At 39.2% G+C, this 19068-nt stretch overlaps 1 protein-coding gene across 1 annotated transcript in view; it reads right to left on the reverse strand.

Annotated features, from left to right (window-relative positions):
- Window positions 1-5561: 5561 nt before the first annotated feature.
- Window positions 5562-19068, reverse strand: part of NOD1 (nucleotide binding oligomerization domain containing 1) — a 29525-nt gene continuing 16018 nt past the window's right edge. Inside the window, exons 8-11 of the mRNA XM_015823217.1 lie at window positions 15573-15656; window positions 11881-11964; window positions 7008-7091; window positions 5562-5738 (exon numbers count right to left, since the gene is read on the reverse strand). Coding sequence (XP_015678703.1) covers window positions 5666-5738; window positions 7008-7091; window positions 11881-11964; window positions 15573-15656 — 325 coding nt within the window. The 3' untranslated portion in view covers window positions 5562-5665. The remainder of the gene's footprint in view (window positions 5739-7007; window positions 7092-11880; window positions 11965-15572; window positions 15657-19068) is intronic.

The following is a 19068-nucleotide window of genomic DNA, read 5'->3' on the forward strand; positions in this document are numbered from 1 at the left end:
GGGAAAAACTCCATTAAGACTTCCCACCAGTTCCTCAAGCAACTTACTCCCAAGCACCTGTTAGAAATCAGGTGGATCCATAAGGTGTCTGATTGTTCCCAGCTGATCAGGAAATCGGTGTCAATTCCATATGGATGAGGAAATACTCTATTCACAACAAAGCAGATTTAATATTCCCCACATCAAAATTATACAGTACTTGGAAGCAAAACCTGTCTAATATGTAACTGTCCACATGACTCAGATAACTAGGGCTAAACCCATGGTTGTCAGGGAGTTCATGAAGTTTCCTCTGACTCATACCTACCTGAGAATTAAAATACCAACAGATGGGAAGCCCCCATCACTAAGTTGGCAACCAGATCCAGATCTGTATGTGGTTCTATGTGCCATTGCAGCCATTATCATGCCTGTAGATAGCTGTTGTGAATTTCTCTTAGAATGGGATTGTCCTGCTATGTTGAATAGATACTTCATCCCAAGCCAGGAGATAAAAAAATGGGAAATGGTAGCTTATAATAACCCTAGCCCATTGTAGGATCATTTGTCAGTCCAAAAGAGAAAGATAGCAGAAAGAACCGTCAGGTATGACTTTTTCATACCTCAACATTTTTGCCCCTTAAGAGTTAAGCTCCTTAAACTACAATTAAGTTGTAATTATTTAAGTAACGGCATATATTTAACTCAAACTTGTTGCAGAATATGCACAACTGTGGAGATTTTAGGTATAATTAAGAGGGCTTTTTTTGTGATGACCCCTATTTATAAAATTCCTGCTGATATGGTAAGATCACCTACTTTCAATATGTTTTTTAAGAGGATTTATCAATGTTGTATTTATCAATATTTTTTAGAATACATTACACTGGTATGAGTGTATTAGTGGCTGTTTTTTAGCTCAGGCTGAAAAAATGGAATTGAATATTCTAATTATGTTGTTTTTCTGGTCATCGTTCACATTATTTTAGTATTATTTAAACCTTTTTCCCCCTCCTTCTAGCAATATAACAACAACAACAACAACAACAACAACAACAACAACAATAATAATAATAATAATAATAATAATAATAATTTGGAAGGGACCTTGGAGGTTATCTAGTCCAACCCCCTGCTCAGGCAGGAAACCCTATACCATTTCAGACAAATGGCTGTCCATTCTCTTCTTAAAAACTTCCAGTGTTAGAGCATTCACAGCTTCTGGAGGAAGGTTGTTCCACTGATTGATTGTTCTGTCAGGAAATTTCTCCTTAGTTCTAGGTTGCTTCTCTCTTTGGTTAGTTTCCATCAGTTGCTTCTTATCCTGCCTTCAGGTGCTTTGGTGAATAGCTTGATTCCCTCTTCTATGCGGCAGCCCCTGAGATATTAGAACACTGATATTATGTTACCCCTCGTCCTTCTCTTCATTAAACAAGACATACCCAATTCCAGCAACCGTTCCTTATATGTTTTAGCCTCCAATCCCCTAATCATCTTTGTTGCTTTTTGTATTCTTTCTAGAGTTTCAACATCTTTTTTACATCGTGTTGACCAAAACTGGATGCAGTATTCCAAGTGTGGCCTTACCAAGGCATTGTAAAGTGGTATTAACACTTCACACAATCTTGATTCTATCTCTCTGTTAATGCAGCTTAGCACTGTGTTGGGTTTTTTGGCAGCTGCAGCAAACTGCTGGCTCATATTTAAGTGATTGTCCACTAGGACTCCAAGATCCCTCTCACAGTTGCTACTATTGAGCAAGGTACCACCTATACTGTACCTGTACATTTGGTTTTTCTTGCCTAAATGTAGAGCCTTACTTTTTTCACCATTGAATTTCATTTTGTTAGATAGTGCCCAATGTTCAAGTCTGTCAAGATCCTTCTGTATCTTAAGCCTATCTTCTGGAGTGTTGGCTATTCCTGCCAGCTTGGTGTCATTTACAAATTTGATGAATTCCCCATCTATCCTCTCATCCAAATCATTGATGAAGATGTTGAAAAGCACTGGGCCCTGGGGCACCCCACTGCACAATTCCCTCCATGTAGATGCAGTTCCATTGAGGACCACATGCTGAGTAGGGCCGGTCAGCCAGCTACGAATTCATCTGGTGGTGATGCTGTCTAACCCACATTTTTCTATCTTATCAAGAAGTAGGTTGTAATCTATTTTATCAAATGCCTTACTGAAGTCCAAGTAAAATATATCCACAGCATTCCTCTGGTCCACTTATTTTGTCACCTGGTCAAAGAATGCAATAAGATTTGTCTGGCACGATCTGCTTTTGGGTTTTGGTTATGACTTTGTTTGCCTCTAGGTGTTTGCTGATTTGTTGCTCGATTATCTTTTCTAGAATCTTCCCAGGTATTGAGATCAGGCTGATAGGTCTGTAGTTTCCTGGATCCATTTTTTTTCCTTTTTTGAAGATGGAAACTACATCAATTCTTTTCCAGTCCTCTGGTTGTTCCCCAGTGTTCCAGGATCTTTGAAAGATATAGTTCAGTAGTTCTGAGATCACATTTGCCAGTTCCTTGAGAACCTAGGGGTGTAGTCCATCTGGTCCTGGTGATTTGAACTCATCTAAGGTGGACAGATGCTCACTTACCATTTTTTTGCCTATCTTAACTTGTGTTTCTAATCTGTTTTTTACGGTACTGTTTTTGATAGGTTGGACTGTTTTTTCCCTTTGTGTAAATACGGATGCAAAAAACAAGTAGTTCTGCTTTCTTTCTGTTGCTTGTTGCCTCCTTGCCACTTTCTCCCACTAGTGGACCAATCATTTCCTTAACTTTTTTCTTGCTTTTTACAGGTTAAAAGAAACTTTTTTTTTGTTATTTTTGACTTTTGTTGCAAGCCTTAGTTCATTTTGAGCCTTAGTTGTCTTCACTTCTTCTTTGCAGGCTCGGGCTATTTGCTGATATTCTGCCTTTGTTATGTGTCCCTCTTTCCACTTTTTATACTTGTCCTTTTTGTCCTTCAATTTATCAGAGAGTTCTTTATGCAGCCATGCTGGTTTCTTTTGAGAGCTGTTATTTTTCCTCTTTGTTGGTATTGAGGTAGACTGAGCTTCTATTATCTTGCTTTTCAAAATTTCCCAAGCTTCTTGCATTGTTTTCCCCTGGAGGATTCTCATCCATGGAATCCTTCCCAAGCCCTAAGTTTATTGAAATTAGCTCTCTTGAAGTCCAAGACTCTAGTTTGACTATGTCCTATTGCTTGTGCTTCCATAATGTTGAATTCCAATATTGCATGATCACTACCTCCCAAGGTTCAACACCTTCTATCATTTCATCTCTGTTAATGAGAATTAGATCCAAAATGGCTAATCCCCTAGTTCCCTTCTCTACTTTTTGGGAGACAAAGTTGTCTGCTAGGTTTGTCAGGAATCTGTTTGATCTTCCACTTGGTGTCTCCCAGTTGATGTCAGGGTAATTAAAGTCCCCCATTACTATGGTGATGTGCTTCCTACATACCTTAGTTAGCTGACTAGCAAAAAGTTCATCTATTTCCTCTGTTTGGTTGGGTGGCCTATAGTATACACCTATGGCAATGTCATTTTTTCTCTCTTTTATATTGACCCAAATGCATTCAAGACAGTTTTCGTCATTGTTATGCTCTATTTCTGTGGAGATGTAGTTATTTCTTATATAGAGAGCAACTCCACCTCCTATTTTATTTGATCTGTTTCTTTTAAATAATTAAATACCTCTAGCTGTGTGTTCCATTTGTGGGTTTCATCCCACCATGTTTCTGTAATGGCAACAATATCATATCTGCCCTCACTGACCTGAATTTCTAGTTCACCCTGTTTGCTGTTCATACTCTGTGCATTGGTGTATAGATATTTGAGTCCTTTATGACCGACCCTGTGTTTACTTTCTACATAACCTGAGTGGTGCCTGAGTTCCCCTATTGTCTTACCACCTATTTGGTTAGTGCACTTTGTGTGGCGCTCGTTATTAAAAGCTTGATTTTGCTTGACAGCAAGGTTGATATTCTTGTCCACATACACATCTATGTTACATGCACTGATAACCCTATAATTTTTAGATTGCCGGGGACAGGGATGTTCTGTATCAATTAACTCACTGTCCCCATTGTTTAGTTTAAATATTTCTCCAGAAAATTTATGAATTTATTGCCAAGTAACTCAGTCTCTTTCTTTGACGGATGCAAATCATCTCTTTTGTACACTTTTTCATTGAACCAGCTGCGGTCATCATGACTAATATACTGTAACCAAAGCCTCTTTTAGCCACATATTGAATTCTGCTATACGCTGGCCTTGAATCACAATCTCTACACTTCCCCCCAAGAAAGCTTTGAATTAATTTCAAATATATGGTGCCATGGGGGGGGGGGGAGAATCACATTTTAAGGTGATGTAACAAATTACCAATTGGTCATTTACAAAAGAACAATTCATTCAATGTGTCCGTTTATTTTAAGATTGCAAGAGTATGCCTATTTCCTCCTGGTAACAACGGTAATGGGTTCACTAAAACTTGTGGTATGCTAAGTCTGTTTGCTTTGACTTGTAAACAGTGGTGCTAATTAAACCATTTCTACATATCTTTTTTAAAAGTACTGCATATATGAAAGAAAAGATAATGTACAATGCAACCAGAACAAATACAAATCAAGGGAAGCAGAAAATGAAATACTTTAATAAAGAAAATAATTCTTTCAATAAATTGAACCTTGATTGGTGGCATTCCGCCACATGAGAAACAAATGAATATGCAAAAAGGAATACATTTCATCAGACCAAGCTGTAACATAAACTATATTTCCATCAAAGTAAAACATTTTAGCTATAGTCCATATCCAACAAATGCAGAATTCTTCATATACCAAATTAAATTCAAAATTACTACTATATTGTTCAATCTTTCATATTTTTTTATTTCTATTTCCAACCCCCTAATAATGAATGTATCAATACTGGAACAAAAAGATACCACAATGGAGCATCCCCCAAATATCTCATTTGTATCATACTTCTCTTCCAACATATTGAGGCTGAGATTCAGCCCTTATTAAATATCCTCAGATAACCAAAACACTAAACAGAGATTTTTTTATGAACAAAAGATACTTAACATTCTGTAACACTAACCCAATCATTTGACTAAACCACTTGGTAAATTAAGGACCACTTATGTGAGCATGTTGGATGCATTTCCTCTCTTCTCTCTAAGATCTAGGAGTAAATTGGCAGAAGTTCCAAGTGAGCCAGTAGCAAAACAAGGGATGGTCACAGGGATGGTTCCTAGCTTCAAAATGCATACCAGCAACCGATCCATGCAAACAAGTGAAGCCCCATCCGCAGGATGCAGGCAGCACGTGAAACCACACCCTCTCCAATTCATGAAAAAGCCTTTCTCCCCAGAACTGCTCCCTAGTGCCTAAAAGATTGGGGGCCGCTGCTTTAAGGGTTGTCTTCTGAACCAGGTTTCTGCAGATGTATCTCCAAGCCTGCTCCCAACACAAATGTTGTTAGAACAGGTTAATTACTAAGGTAAAGTCCTCCTTTCAAACATCATTCTCAAGACATGCACAGAGGGCCCATCTTTTTGTTCAAGTTTTAGGTCCATTTTGCTCAGGCTTCTGGCATTGCTCTGAGCACTGCCAAAACTATACTTGTCCTGGCATGACAATTACCATCAAACCTGGAAAAAGTTTCTCAGAAGCCAATGAGTCTCTTTTCATTTGCAAAGACTTTGGCCTCCTCTTGACTTATTGGGTTTCCGTTTAAGCTGTTGAAATTGGAAAAGAGAAAAAATGGTTTTAAAAAGCAGCTGTTTCTACAGCTGTATCAGTAAGTGTGTTTCCTTTTCTTTCTCTTTAGCTTTTTTTCTAGGTCTTTCCATTGCCTGTTTCTTCTAGGTCCTGGCTGTTCGGATTGGAGGATGTGGAAACACTTCAGAGCACTAACAGCCCTTCGTACATTCCCCATGCTTAGCCATTGCCAGGGGGATACTGACACTAATGCCTGATCAATTCTTCTGTTTTGAGGAAAATATTAAGGTTCCTCTTCTTCAGCAAGAATTTACTTTAATTATTGTGAGGTGAGCTCAATTTAACAGAAATGAAATTGGATCTCTTCTGCTTCCATCAGATTTTTATACAGTTAATTGGAGTGGAATTAATTAAGCAACATTAACTAAGGATGAGGCAGTAAGTCACCATCTAGGGAACTTTTCTCTCTCTCTCTCTCTCTCTCTCTCTCTCTCTCTCTCTCTCTCTCTAGCTGTCAGCATCCTTCATTGTGGGCTAAACATCTGTAGGATCATCAATTGCATAAAGCATGAAAATGATAAGGAAATATAAGTATAGGCACCACATAGGTATATTTACTTTAGCTAAAGCACTGAGTCAGAGTATGTTTATGCAACTGCCTATAGCAAACACCTACAGGCATGTTTAGTTTATACCTATGATGATCCAAATAAGATAGTCCTTGGCTTACGTCCACAATTGAGCCCAAGACTTTTGTTGCTAAGAGAGACAGTTAAGTGAGTTTTGTTCCATTTACGACCAGTTGTTAAGTGATTCACTGCAGTTGTTAAGTTAACAACATGGCTATAAAGTGAATCTGGCTCCCCATTAGCTTTATTTGTCATAAGATTGCTAAAAGTGATCACATGACCCTGAGACACTGCAACTGTCATAAATATGAGTCAGTTGCCAATGTCTGAATTTCAATCATGTGACCATGGAGATTCTGCAATAGTCGTATGTGTGAAAAACACTCATAAGGCATTTTTTTCAGTGTAACTTTGAAAGGTCACTAAATGAACTATTGTTAAGTTGAGGACTACCTATATTGCTAAATGATTAACTCCTGGCAGGTTTCAGCAATTGGGTCAGTGATGAAGGTTTCTGGGAATTGTAGTTTGCTCCAACAAGAGGCCAAGGGCATCTCTTGCTTTCCCTCTCTGAGGAGAAATATTCAATTTAGGGGGGTTTCCACAAAGGGCACGGAGCTGAAGTCTCACTGGTGGGTGTTATTTCTCAGATCTTACCAGATTTCTTTGAGAGCTGTATTGTCCTGGAGAGCATCAGCTAAACTCTTGGCTCCTCGAACTGTAATCTGATTCTGGATAAGCCTGGGGGGGGGGGGGGGGGGGGGGGGGGGGGGGGGGGGGAAGGAGGGAGAAAACAGGCTGAAGACAAATATTTTGCACTGGTCAAACTCTAATGCCTATTTTGTAGCATCCTGCCTGTCATGCACTTGGCCAGAGCTTGGTGCGTCTGATGCAGAAAATCAACCCTCTTCTTGACAAATGAAGCTGGTGGCTAGCCAGGAATTAATGGTTTCTGATTTCCATCTGCATGGCTGGCCTGTTTGGAATCAGACAATCTTGCCATAGAAGTGGAGCCAAGAGGCTTCAAGCCTCTTCAATTTAAAGTGCAAGAGCTTCTTTCAAGGTTACTGAGCTTAATTGTACTATTAACTCCACGACTCCTTTGTGATCAGAGCATAGCAGCTGTCTGGGGGGGGATTATGCCAGCTGATTTTACACAACTGCTTGACAAGGCCATTCCCTGGCCACATTGTGCTGGCTGAGAACCACTTCAGTGAATGCCTCCAAAGACTTGCTCTGGGGAGTTGTCAACTAGGACGACTGTAGTAGGAGACTGTTTTCCCTTCTTGCCTCATTTGTATCTCATCTCACGACATGCTGCTTGCATCTTTTCTAATGTGAAGCTCAAAAGAAGTTGAAAGGGTAAGAGAAGAAGGGCTTTAAAACAAAAATGTGGTGGGAATAAACATATCTTCTCCCAGACTGATTTTCAGGGCTATGAGTTGAATGACCAGGACCCACAATGCACCTATTTTGAACTCTGAGTCAGGAGTAACAGCACTCACTAGAAATAGATGAGTCCCCCCATCCCTATTTGTATGTGCCAGGAAAAAACAGCGAAGCATAATTCTTCTCATCTGATCAGCAAAGATGAAATCCTTGAGGGACACCAGGCTAAATTCTGACCTGATGTAGGCAAACATCTTCTATAGTCATTGGAAAAATCATTGGAACATAATGGTTGACAACTGGCCTGCTTTGCTAAGTGATTTGATTGCAGAGATTCTGCTAAGCTAACTGTGATCTTGTTACTGGAGGAAAAAAAAGCCTGTGATAGCCAGTTTCTTAGCTTGGTTAGACAATGATGCTTAGAATTTTATATATACAGGTAATCCTTGACTCACAACTATAATTGGAACCAGAATCTTGGCTTATTGAGCGAAGTGGTTGTTAAGTGAGATGCCCACATGACTGCTTTTCTCAACAACTGTGATCCTGCCTCTCCCAGTTGCAGTCATTAAGCAACTCTGCAAGTTAAGTGGGCAAAGCAAAGGAAGTACCTGCGAAAGAGAGCAGGCAGCTCATCTATGTGCAGAAGGGAACTCCTGCAGTGGAGTGCAGGAATGGAACTCAGACTTGTGGGATCTGAGCTTAGTTTCTGCAGCCTGATGAAGGACCTCATCTCACCACCACCCCCGTGCAGCAAGGGGAAATTATTTAGCTGGCTACAACAGTTCGCAATCTTCCCTGCCGGCTTTTGAGAAAGCTGGCAGAGAAATTACAGATGGCAATTGCATGACTGTGGGGCTTTAAGCAACCAGTTAAAAGCAAATGGATGATCTATTAGAATGAAAGTAAAACATCCTTTCCAAGCAATCATAACTTCAAACAATTGTTAAAGGACTGGTTGTAAGTCAAGGACTATCTGTATGCATATGAACACACACAGCTTAATAGTGTTGGTCTTGGAGCATCATTGGGTAAATGCTGCTTTTCAGACACAAAGAAATAAAAAGTGGGACAGTCGAAGCAAACAAGAAATTCTTGGGTGCCAAACAATCTTTAGAATACATTTTCTGAACAGCAACCTAGTTGCCTTTATGAATTATATGCATAGCTTTATAAAGTTGGTTAGGATACAATAAACTGGAGCATCTTTTCTAGCAGAGACAAAATTCTTCCTGTTTAGGTTCTGTCCCAGCTTTAACAATCCATGTGCTTTCTAGATGTGTTGGATTTAAATATCCATGATTCTAACCCTCTACTCTGTCAAAAGCTTATGAAAGATGATCTTGAAGAAAAGTTATATTGGGCTATGTTTTAAAAGTAAGTTGACTCTGTAGTTTGCCTTTGCAGCAGCTGAGAACCTTGTCTATTCCAGTCACATATGTATGCCATGCTCACCCTCCATTTGTGGCCAGATTAATGATCATGAGGTGCAGGGCTTTGCAGGGGTTATCTTCTCAATGGGATTCTTTCTTACAACACACCTTAAAAAAATCACGCCCTATTTTTGATATTTTAAATGTTGTTGGGTGGGACAAGTCTGAGAAGCAGGTGGATCTTCTTCATAGGCAGGAACCTCCCAAAGTTTTCCCCCCCCCATTGGCTAGACTGAGACCCATTGTTCCCTGGCTCTTCCCCTTGAGGTCCACATTTTCCAGTTCCATGAAGTCCCTGGCATCTTGTGTAGAGCTTTGCCATGTAGTTTCCCCCTAGCAGGTTCCAGATTTAATGGCCAAATGAGGAGGTTGCCCTGGCCACATATAGATATGCAGATATGCCATATAACACTACAAAATATTTCTACCTTGAGTCCACTTTGTTCTTTGTTTTCTTCATCTTTCTTTTTACTTATCCTTTTACTTATCCTTATCCCTTAAAGAGGTGAACCATCTTGATTGAGTGCATTGGCAGAAAGGCAGTGCACCTAAATGTAGCTTAATCTAAATTCATTCATAAGTCCAGCAGACCAACTGAACCCAGAAATTCTGTTTTATCTTTTCCTGCCCTGCCTTTGGTCATACTGGTGAGAAAGTCACAGAGTTGCTGACTTAAGGCATCTGGGAAACTGAACTATGCCACAACAAACAAAGGATGAGTGGGCAGCCTTCCCCCCCCCCCCCCGATTATTGCTTATGGCCTTGTACAAATCTTTTTAATGACTGTTTTTACTGGAACTTGTTTGCCTGGTGTTTGTCTTTTGTTCTGCTTCTTGTTTTTGTAAACAGCCTTGAGGATTGAGTTGAATTAAAAAGCAGACTAGAAATGTAAAAACAAGCAAAGGGACAGATGTGAAGAAGAAAAAATAACATCTAAGTTACTGAAATTTATTAACCCTGGTGGCCAGTCTGATTCGTAGAAACACCTAATGGTTTGAGTCACCTACTGTAGCTCAAAGCCCAAAGGTACATCAGCCTGCAGAACAACAGCCATTTTATCAGGCAGGAGAAAATAAGAGAATAAAGAGGAAGCAATGCAATAGCTCCAGTCTGCTAAGGAATCAACTCAATCAGACTCTCCCCCTTCTTGAAGTGGACATTACTTAAGAACTAGAATTAAACTTTTAGAACTGGTATATAATTTGGAGAATGTTTCTTTTTGCCTCGTCATCCCTTCGTCTTTTCATATGATTTCTTTCAGAGTTAAATGTGTGAAGGAGTGTAGAGCTGGTCTTGGGGGTAGGGACAGAGTGAGCCAGCAGTTAAGGTGTGTGTGTGTGTGGGGGGGGTTACGAAAAGATTATTAAGTCCTGAGAAAGTATGAGAAAGAAACTCAATAGTATAAAATGGGACAGACAGAAACTTGGATGAAGAAAAGAATTGATGAGAGACAGATTCGAGGTCTACAATATTTCAAGTCTATGGGCTGCTCCCAGTGGTGGGATTTAAATATGTGAACAACTGGTTCTCTGTGTGGATGCTGCTTCCGGAAGTCCATTCTGGGCCTGGCCAACAAAAAATTAGCTACTGGTTCTGCTGAAGTGGTGCGAATCAGCTGAATCTCACCATTGGCTGTTCCTCTCTGGCATCAGACTTCCAAACTATCAGTTAACAATAGTCATAAGAAGAATTACTCCTTTGGTAATGTAATCGTATGTAAAGTGGTAAGGCTAATTTATCCCTGGCTTTTAAGAAGATGATGTCAACATGTCTAGCCACCATTTCAGCTGATTATCTAAACTTGGTATCTTATGAGTGCAGATAGGCAAGCTGGTGCCTGCCAGGCTCGGCTCTCTGCTCCACCTGATTTTAATTTAAATATAGACAGATGGATAAATAGGAAGCTGTCACACTTCAAAGCAAAGGGCAGCTTATAGTGTCCTATTTATAAGAATGCTTCTCATGCTGGTAATGTGCTCATCTACCCTGAAGGAAGACCAAATGAGCTGGGATGGTGAGAAGCCTAGAAGCCCCAGCACCTCTTTGTCACCATGATGATGCCAAAATGATGAAGCATTATGTCATAATGTCATAAGCCTCACCTATCTGTACATATGTACAAAAAGCATGTAAGGGATAGAACGTGATTTGTGATCATTTTTGCTACTCGCCCCTGCCTCCCTTCCCACTGGTTGAGGTCTGTCATTAGAGATAAGGATGGAGAGCCTGCTCATCTATTTTGCTAGGAAAGTGCTCGGTGATTGCCCATGTGCATTTTGTAAACATGTATGCTTCTCTTAAGGGGCCATTTTGTGACATGCTTCTGGAATTCCAAATGGGGTATGCATCCAGAAAGGTTACTTAACACCTGTGTTAACAAGTAACAGTCTTAAAGACCATCAAATGACCTTCCCTATTTTGCTTCTGCTGAAGTGAGGATATTACTGTTTGGTGCTGTTTTTCTGTGTTTGTCATATGTTGGTTTTTCTTGATTTTCTCATTTGTAACATGCCCTGATATCCACTGGGATAGTGTGGACTGCAAATAATAAATACAGAAATATACAACATTAAATGGATCTTTCAGTCAAAATACTTTAAATAACCAATTATGGATCTTCCTATGGAATTTTTATTAGTGCTTAAAATATGGTTTACTGCCCCCAGCCATGACTAAAAACGCGTCCTTCATAAACCAGCGTAACTCACCACAGATGGCCCAATCTCTTGTTAACCTTTACCATTTCAGCAAAACTCTCAGCGGCTTCATCATCCAACTCATTTTTTGTTAGCCTAGTCGAGAATACAAAACAAAAGGGTTTCAGTCAAGCGAATGAATGATAGTTGAGCAGTTAAAAACATTGTCATTCTTGTCTTAGTTGCTAATTTTGATGCCATATTATCAAAAATCCTGGCAAGCCAAAATGGATTTAAAGAAAACTCTTTTCAGTCCAATCTGTCTGCCTGCCAAGCACTATGCAATTTCTATTGTGCATAACTGCCTTTGAGAGCACAACTGGATGACACAGTTTCATTTTGTTCACTGTTTGGTTGAGAAAGTAAGAGGTCACTCAGACCAGAGAACCAACTTATTCCCTCCTTATTCAAAGTCATTTCTATGTGTCCTGAAAACTTTTTGTTTTGTCACTGTTATTACACACAACTATGTAAGAATATTTGGAAAATGCCTGGGGTAAAAATGGGAATGAAGGGGTCTAAGAATTTCCAGTAAACATCAGCAAGTCCAGTTAGCTTTCCCTCAATTACCCTGTAGATATATTCCAATGATCTGATTAGGGTTGCCAGGTGTCCACTATTTGAGTGGACAGTCCACTTTTTTCACATTATGTTCACTATTTTTTTCACAAAATAGTGGACATTTTTTTTATTCAAAAGCTTTATGATGAAATGGTACGTAATCTAAAGCCGTACAGTCTACTTTTTTTACTACTTAACCCCCCCCCCCCCGACTTGTCCGCTATTTTTTGGAAGCAGACCTGGCAACCCTAGATCGGATGTGGCATTTCCAGGAAAATATTTTTTCCAGTAATTCCAGAAAAGCATTACAAATACAGCGTAACTCAGGGACTTATTACCTGTCCTAAGCCATGATCCTATTTCTGTCCATAGATCAGAAAAAAGAAAGAAAATATCTAAATGCTGGGATCACCTTCAATTATTCATGGGATGTGAATACTGAGGACATATACGACTAGTAACAAAAAAAAATTGCACTATATTTTTACCTCAAAAACAATGCTCCCTTGAAGTTCTAGCCAGCTGACCATCCTGACCTATACAGGTCACTCTCTTCTGCCTCTCCTCATGATTCTGCTCTTGCTTTCATTTCTGATGTACCCTCAATATGTTATTATTGACACATTATTCAGATGAATCAGGAACAGTATCTACGTACCTACTTACAGTTCCTAATGACTGCAGCTGCACCAAGGAAAAATATATTCTGTCTCAGCTCTATTCATTTCTTGTTCATATTGTTCAAGTGCTGTAGCCATTGTTCCCTAGAGTTTTGCACCAGATTCTGGGCACCATTTAGGATATCTTTAAATGCCATCTGCCCCTTTTGTTAGTGCCAGGACTGGCTGTTCTAGAGATAACTGTTGTTTATTGTACTGGTCACAATCAGCTATGCATTGTTAGAACTCCAGCAGAATAAAAGAGCGGAATGGTCTGGTTTTTATTTATTTACTAAGGCATATCAGACTTAAGTGTTTCATACTTCTGCTGCCCAGATGAGAAGAGTATCATAAGCAGAACTAATGTGCCAACCTCATCCTTTCCAAACAGGCCAGAGTATAACAACCAATAATTTCAGACAACTCCGACTTCAAGAATTCCAATCCTACCACGATACTATAATCCAACACCAACTATAATCTTCCAATATATATATATAGCATCTCAAGAATATAGTACAGTACAGTATGATATAGTAGAAGATAGTACATCAGATTGTTTGTGCAACCCATCAACAAAAGTTAACAGGTCTTATATAGAAGCAAGCAAGAAAATCTTATGTATCATAACTCCCTCCGTTTGCTGTTGATTGTATTGGCTCAGGACTGATCTGAGTGAAATAAAAAAACATCTAGCAATAGGAAATTGTTCTCTTTCAGTCTGGGTGCACAACTGAAATCATTTGGCATAATAAAAAGAATCAATTGTTTTAAGATTTTATACTAACTGTTTCAATGACACTTTTTGGAGAGGATGCTTTTTTCTGCACCAAGTTCCTTGTCACTAGGAATGGATTTTATTTTTTTTTAAGGAAAGAACCCTATTTCCTTTACTGTCATTTTTAAAGCTGCCACCAACTTTTACTTCAGGCATATTTCCTTGTTTTGACAAGCCTGAGTAAGTACAGTTTCTTTCTCAGCTGCCAGTTTCTTCCCCTTTTTTAGTACAATGATATTTTTTCTCCTCTTGATTCCAGGTTTGTGAAGAAAGGTTTTTTATTACAAGATCTGGGAATATAGGCTCAACTCTTTCAGTACCCACTCTTCTACTCTCTTCAAACTGGGAAACCTTAGCTTATCCCTTCCAAACAACCACATTAACATGCAATTCTAACTTAGAGTGCCTGCACTGTGTGTTACAACAGAAGGTCTGAAAGCAGAAACTCCTATTTCATGGCCACTTTGGGATAGGGATTAAAGTGCTGACCGACAAACCAGAAGACCGTGAATTCTAGACCTGCCTCAGGCATGAAAGCCATCTGAAAGGATGATTTGGGGCCAGTGACTCTTTCTAAGCCCAACCCACCCGGGTTGTTGTTGTTGTGGGAAAAATAGGAGGAGGAAGGGATATTATATATATGTTCACTGCCTTGAGTTATGTGTAAAAATAATAAAGGCACGATTTAAAAGTCTAATAAATACAAAACAAATGGACTGTACTGAACTACATAAAAGCCTATATAAAAGGAGAGACTTTCTGTTTCAAATCTTCTATTCCAATTGTTCATAGATGTTATCATCCAAGTAGCCCTGCTTCCATTCTCAAGAGATTATAATAACAAAAGTAATAGGGTCTATAAAACTATAAAAATATGGCCTGCGTATCTTTGTTTTCCTCTTCCTTTTTCCTCTTGTGATTTGTCTTTTAGATTGGCCAACATTCCTAGCTAGTGTCCCCAGAACTTGGGTACAGTTGTGATCTCATCTCCCTATGATGCTTTGGCCCACAGTTCCCCTTTCCTCTCCTTCTTTGTTGACAGTGAAAATAAATTGGGCAGTTTACTCTTTCCACATGAATGCCTCCTTTTGATAGCAGCTTTAAAACATGCTTTAGGCATACAGTCAGTACTACTGTTAGAATGAATTGTGTCTTTTTTTCTGATAACAACCAGTAAGCAGATGTCAGCAAAGCTTAGATATTGCTTAATCCAAAAATAAGCATAATTGCAGTCTTCTATGTGATTTGGATGCCAAATAAAGTAGGGTTCCAAATCATACTGGCAACTGGAATTGCATCAAACAGTCTGGGTACAGTTTCAGGTCACCTGTTTTACTTTGTGTAGATGGACAGAGATGGTGGCCATCTGGGGCACGGCCTGTTCTTTCCAAGCTTGAAATTATCAAGATGTCCAGGTTGACACATAATTGGGGCATGTTTACACATGATCACTCACTATCTTTCAATCTATCCCCTTCTCAAACTGCCAAAGTTTCATAGGTTGTTCAGAGTTAGCTTATACATCAATCCAGCTTAGTGGGACCTTAGCTTTTCTGGTTGTTTCTGAAATCAAACATGCCAGACATTTTTAACCTCCCTCCCCAGAAGGCTAGGATGCTGTGAAGCAGATTTCTTCCTCCATTTTTGCAAAAAGAGGATGTTCAAGACTCTGTAAAGTTTATCCCCATCTCCTCCAAGTTCCTTACCAAAATATATTTACACCATTGTTGTGTTTCATCGCTTCTGCAAGGCTTTTACCTCCTTCTGTAGTGATGCCGTTAAAGGCAAGACTGTGAAACAAATGATGGAGAAAGCGTTTTAAAAATCCAGAAAGTAGCACCAAACAGCAATAACTATTTTGATTAGGTTTTAAATCATACTTTTAACAAATTAATTAACTATGAAATTCTGCAGATGCTATCTTAGGGAGTTACAGGTATCTTAATACAGAAGAAGAAACTGGAAAGATTTCCTAAGTTCTATTTGTACTGCAAATGGATCCTGGTAACCATCAATTAGTTGTTGGCAGAACACATAATTAGCTATAGGCAGCTAACTAAAGAAAGTCTCTCACATTTTCACAATATTTTGAGCATAGCATCTCAAGTTGCATCAATGAAGAAAGTCATGATTGCAAGACAAGCACAGGAGCAAAGTGAAAGGGCAAGTTGTTTGGAAAATATGAAAAGGAATACAGCTCCCAAGTCCCTCAACCTGTGTCTCCTGAGCTGTACAGGAACTATATTCATATATTCATTTTCTATGCACTTGATGCGAGTTCAAAGAGAGGTCAGTGGTCCTGCTGTTTTCAGGGGCTGCAATGACAAATTCAGGGAAAATGTATTGTTCTGTTTTTCTCCCACGTTTGGAGCAGTGTTTCTTTAAGTAAGCTGGCTGGGAAATTCTGGGAGTTGAAGTTCACACATCTTCAAGAAAAAACACTAATTTAGAATCTCTAGAGCGAGGTTGCAGTTAGAAGCAGAACTAAAGGTCCGATATACAGTAGCTATCACAAGATTGTTGCCCTTGAGACAAATACATATATCTAATCAAACCTTTCTCTAAAAAAAAAAAATAACAATCAGGAAGATGAGAAATCAAAACTGCTTACTAGTGTCATCCTCAGCTGACTGGGAAACCAAAAGACATGAAGTTCTCAGACTAGAAGTTCCATTGTCACTGATAGTAGCTACTGGTCTTGGGAAAATAAGTGCCCTAATGAAATTCATTAACCAATTTTTATTGCCACTACAAACCACCCTGAGCTTTGGAAAAATAAAAACCTTTCAAAGTCTTTGAATAGCTGTTTGTGAAAAAAGAGATTAAAAATAAACAAATTAGGTTAACTATGTGACAAATACACAACAATCTACCAATGTTTACTGACTTAACATTTACCCCAAATCACATCTGTTTTCTTCCGAAAACCAAGTACAAAAACTTTTTTTTTGGGGGGGGGGGAATTCCCAAGCTTAGAAATCATCAAGATTCTGGAAACAGTAATTGAGGGTAGCCTTCCTTCTGGAACATTTTATTTCCTTCCACAAATATTTGTATGCTGTTTACTCATAGGGCTCTAGGTGGTTTGCACTACATAAAGATTTTTCAAATATTCATAACATTGAAATAGAACAATTCACTAAAAACAGATCAGTTGGCTCTTATTAATAAAAAGAATGCTACCATTACTAGATAAAAGAACTTTCTGCCAATATGTTGTCCAAGAGAGCAGCATCTTTACCATTTTTTTCTGAAGGAAATAAGGGGAGGGTCGTATTTGGCTCAGGGCACAAGCTCTTCCAGAAGGACCCTGAATTCTCCTTCTCTGGTTTCTAATCCAAAAATTTATCTTGGGATGGGCATCTAGAGCATTCTCCCCCCCTGCTGGGCCGTACAGGGAGCACAGATTTTTTTACCACAAGACCCATTCTGAAGGAAATAAGGGGGAAAGAATGGATATTTCTTCAGGTCAGGTCAAAGAACTTTTGTCTAAAATTTATCCATTTTTTTTAAAGAATGAAGGGTGAAAGTAAGTACTGATATGGGATGAAGGTCTGTTGTTCAAAAGAAAACATCTCACTTGGTAGAAACAAACCTTGGGATCCCCATACTCTGGTAGCCAGTGATTAAAAATAAGATAATTTAATCTCTCTTCTTCAGCACTAATGACGATTTATTTCTTTGTAACAATAGCAAATCCTTGATTGTGATATGAACAAAAACAAATGGAAGGACACGGATTGCTAACAAAGAATTAAGGGAGAACTGGGATAGCTATTTCAAACCTTATTTGGTTTTCATCAGCCAGACATACCCTTCTGAGATTCGAACCTGGGCTGTCTGCATGTTAAGCAGAGATGTTAGCCACTAGGCCACAGGCTCTTTCTCACTTTTGTTAGCTACAAGAGACAGGGGAAGAGGATGAATGCTTTTTTCTTTTAGAGCACCCTGTCGGCCCAAATATGGGAAAGAGAAGTCTTTCCCATATTTGGGCCGACAGGGTGCTCTAAAAGAAAAAAGCATTCATATATATACAGGGCTTTTTTTGTCGGCCTTGCGCCGCCTTGGCGCAAGGCCGTGGAAAAAGGCCCGGCCGGCGTGGCCTTTATCGGGGAGGGTGTGGCCTTTATCGGGGAGGGTTTAAAATGAACGTAAGGACAAGAGATTTCCCCGCCAGGATCCCAAACTACTCCCGCACCGGTCCAAACTCAAGGCGGTGGAAAACTCTGAGAAAAAAAGCCCTGTATATATATATATATATATATATGTGTGTGTGTGTGTGTGTGTGTATGTGTGTGTGTATATATATATACATACACACACATATATACATATATATATATATATACATACACACACACACACACATATATATATATTATAGTTAATGTATATGAATAACAAACTTCCTTTATTTTTTAATATTTTATTATCTTGTGGGGCCACATAACTAATTGTTCAGGGGAGCAAGTGGGCTGGGGGTTGCCGGTTGAACATGCGTGAAGTAGAAATCAATAAGAGTTCTTTCTTCAACAGAGCCCTTGGGCAAAAGTATTTTTATTGGAACCTAGGGGGAAAATGTCTTTGCTTACAGAATGTACATCATCATTAATAAGATCATGACTCTTTCTAAAGGTATCTGGTGAGTGACATGACTGAGTACATTCTCAGGGCCTAGATTCAGTAATTTTCCTCTCAAGCTGTTTTACACACTAGCTGGGAACTCTGGAAGTTGTAGTTTCAAAACATCTATAGGGGACAGGATTGCAGAAGGTGACAGGAAAAAGCAGGCCTGTCCCAATTACTGGGATTTATACTTAGTAAGGAATGGAAGCAATGATGGTTTAGGATGTTTTATTGGAGTGACACATTGGGTGTGTCCTAGGATAATCAGATCTGGGCTGCAAAAATCTGGATAACGATGATGACAGCAAATACGGTATCTGTGCTGTCATCTAATGGTTAGCTTAGTCAATAAGTATTGAAATTGGATGTCGTGATCTGTTGCCCTACCCACCTCTGCCACCTTAGAAAAATGCATAGGTTCCTCTGGGGGGATGTTCCTTCAATGAGGCCAATTTTATTTTTATATTTTTCCATATGAAAGCCCTCCTACTGTTGAGTGCATTTATGCCACTGAGCTTACGTGTCTGCCTTTTTAAAAAATATGCATAGCTACTGTCATTTATCCAAAAGAAATCC

This window comes from Protobothrops mucrosquamatus, unplaced genomic scaffold (assembly GCF_001527695.2).
Source record: "Protobothrops mucrosquamatus isolate PMUCROS unplaced genomic scaffold, P.Mucros_1.0 scaffold_177, whole genome shotgun sequence".
Classification (NCBI taxonomy): domain Eukaryota; kingdom Metazoa; phylum Chordata; class Lepidosauria; order Squamata; family Viperidae; genus Protobothrops; species Protobothrops mucrosquamatus.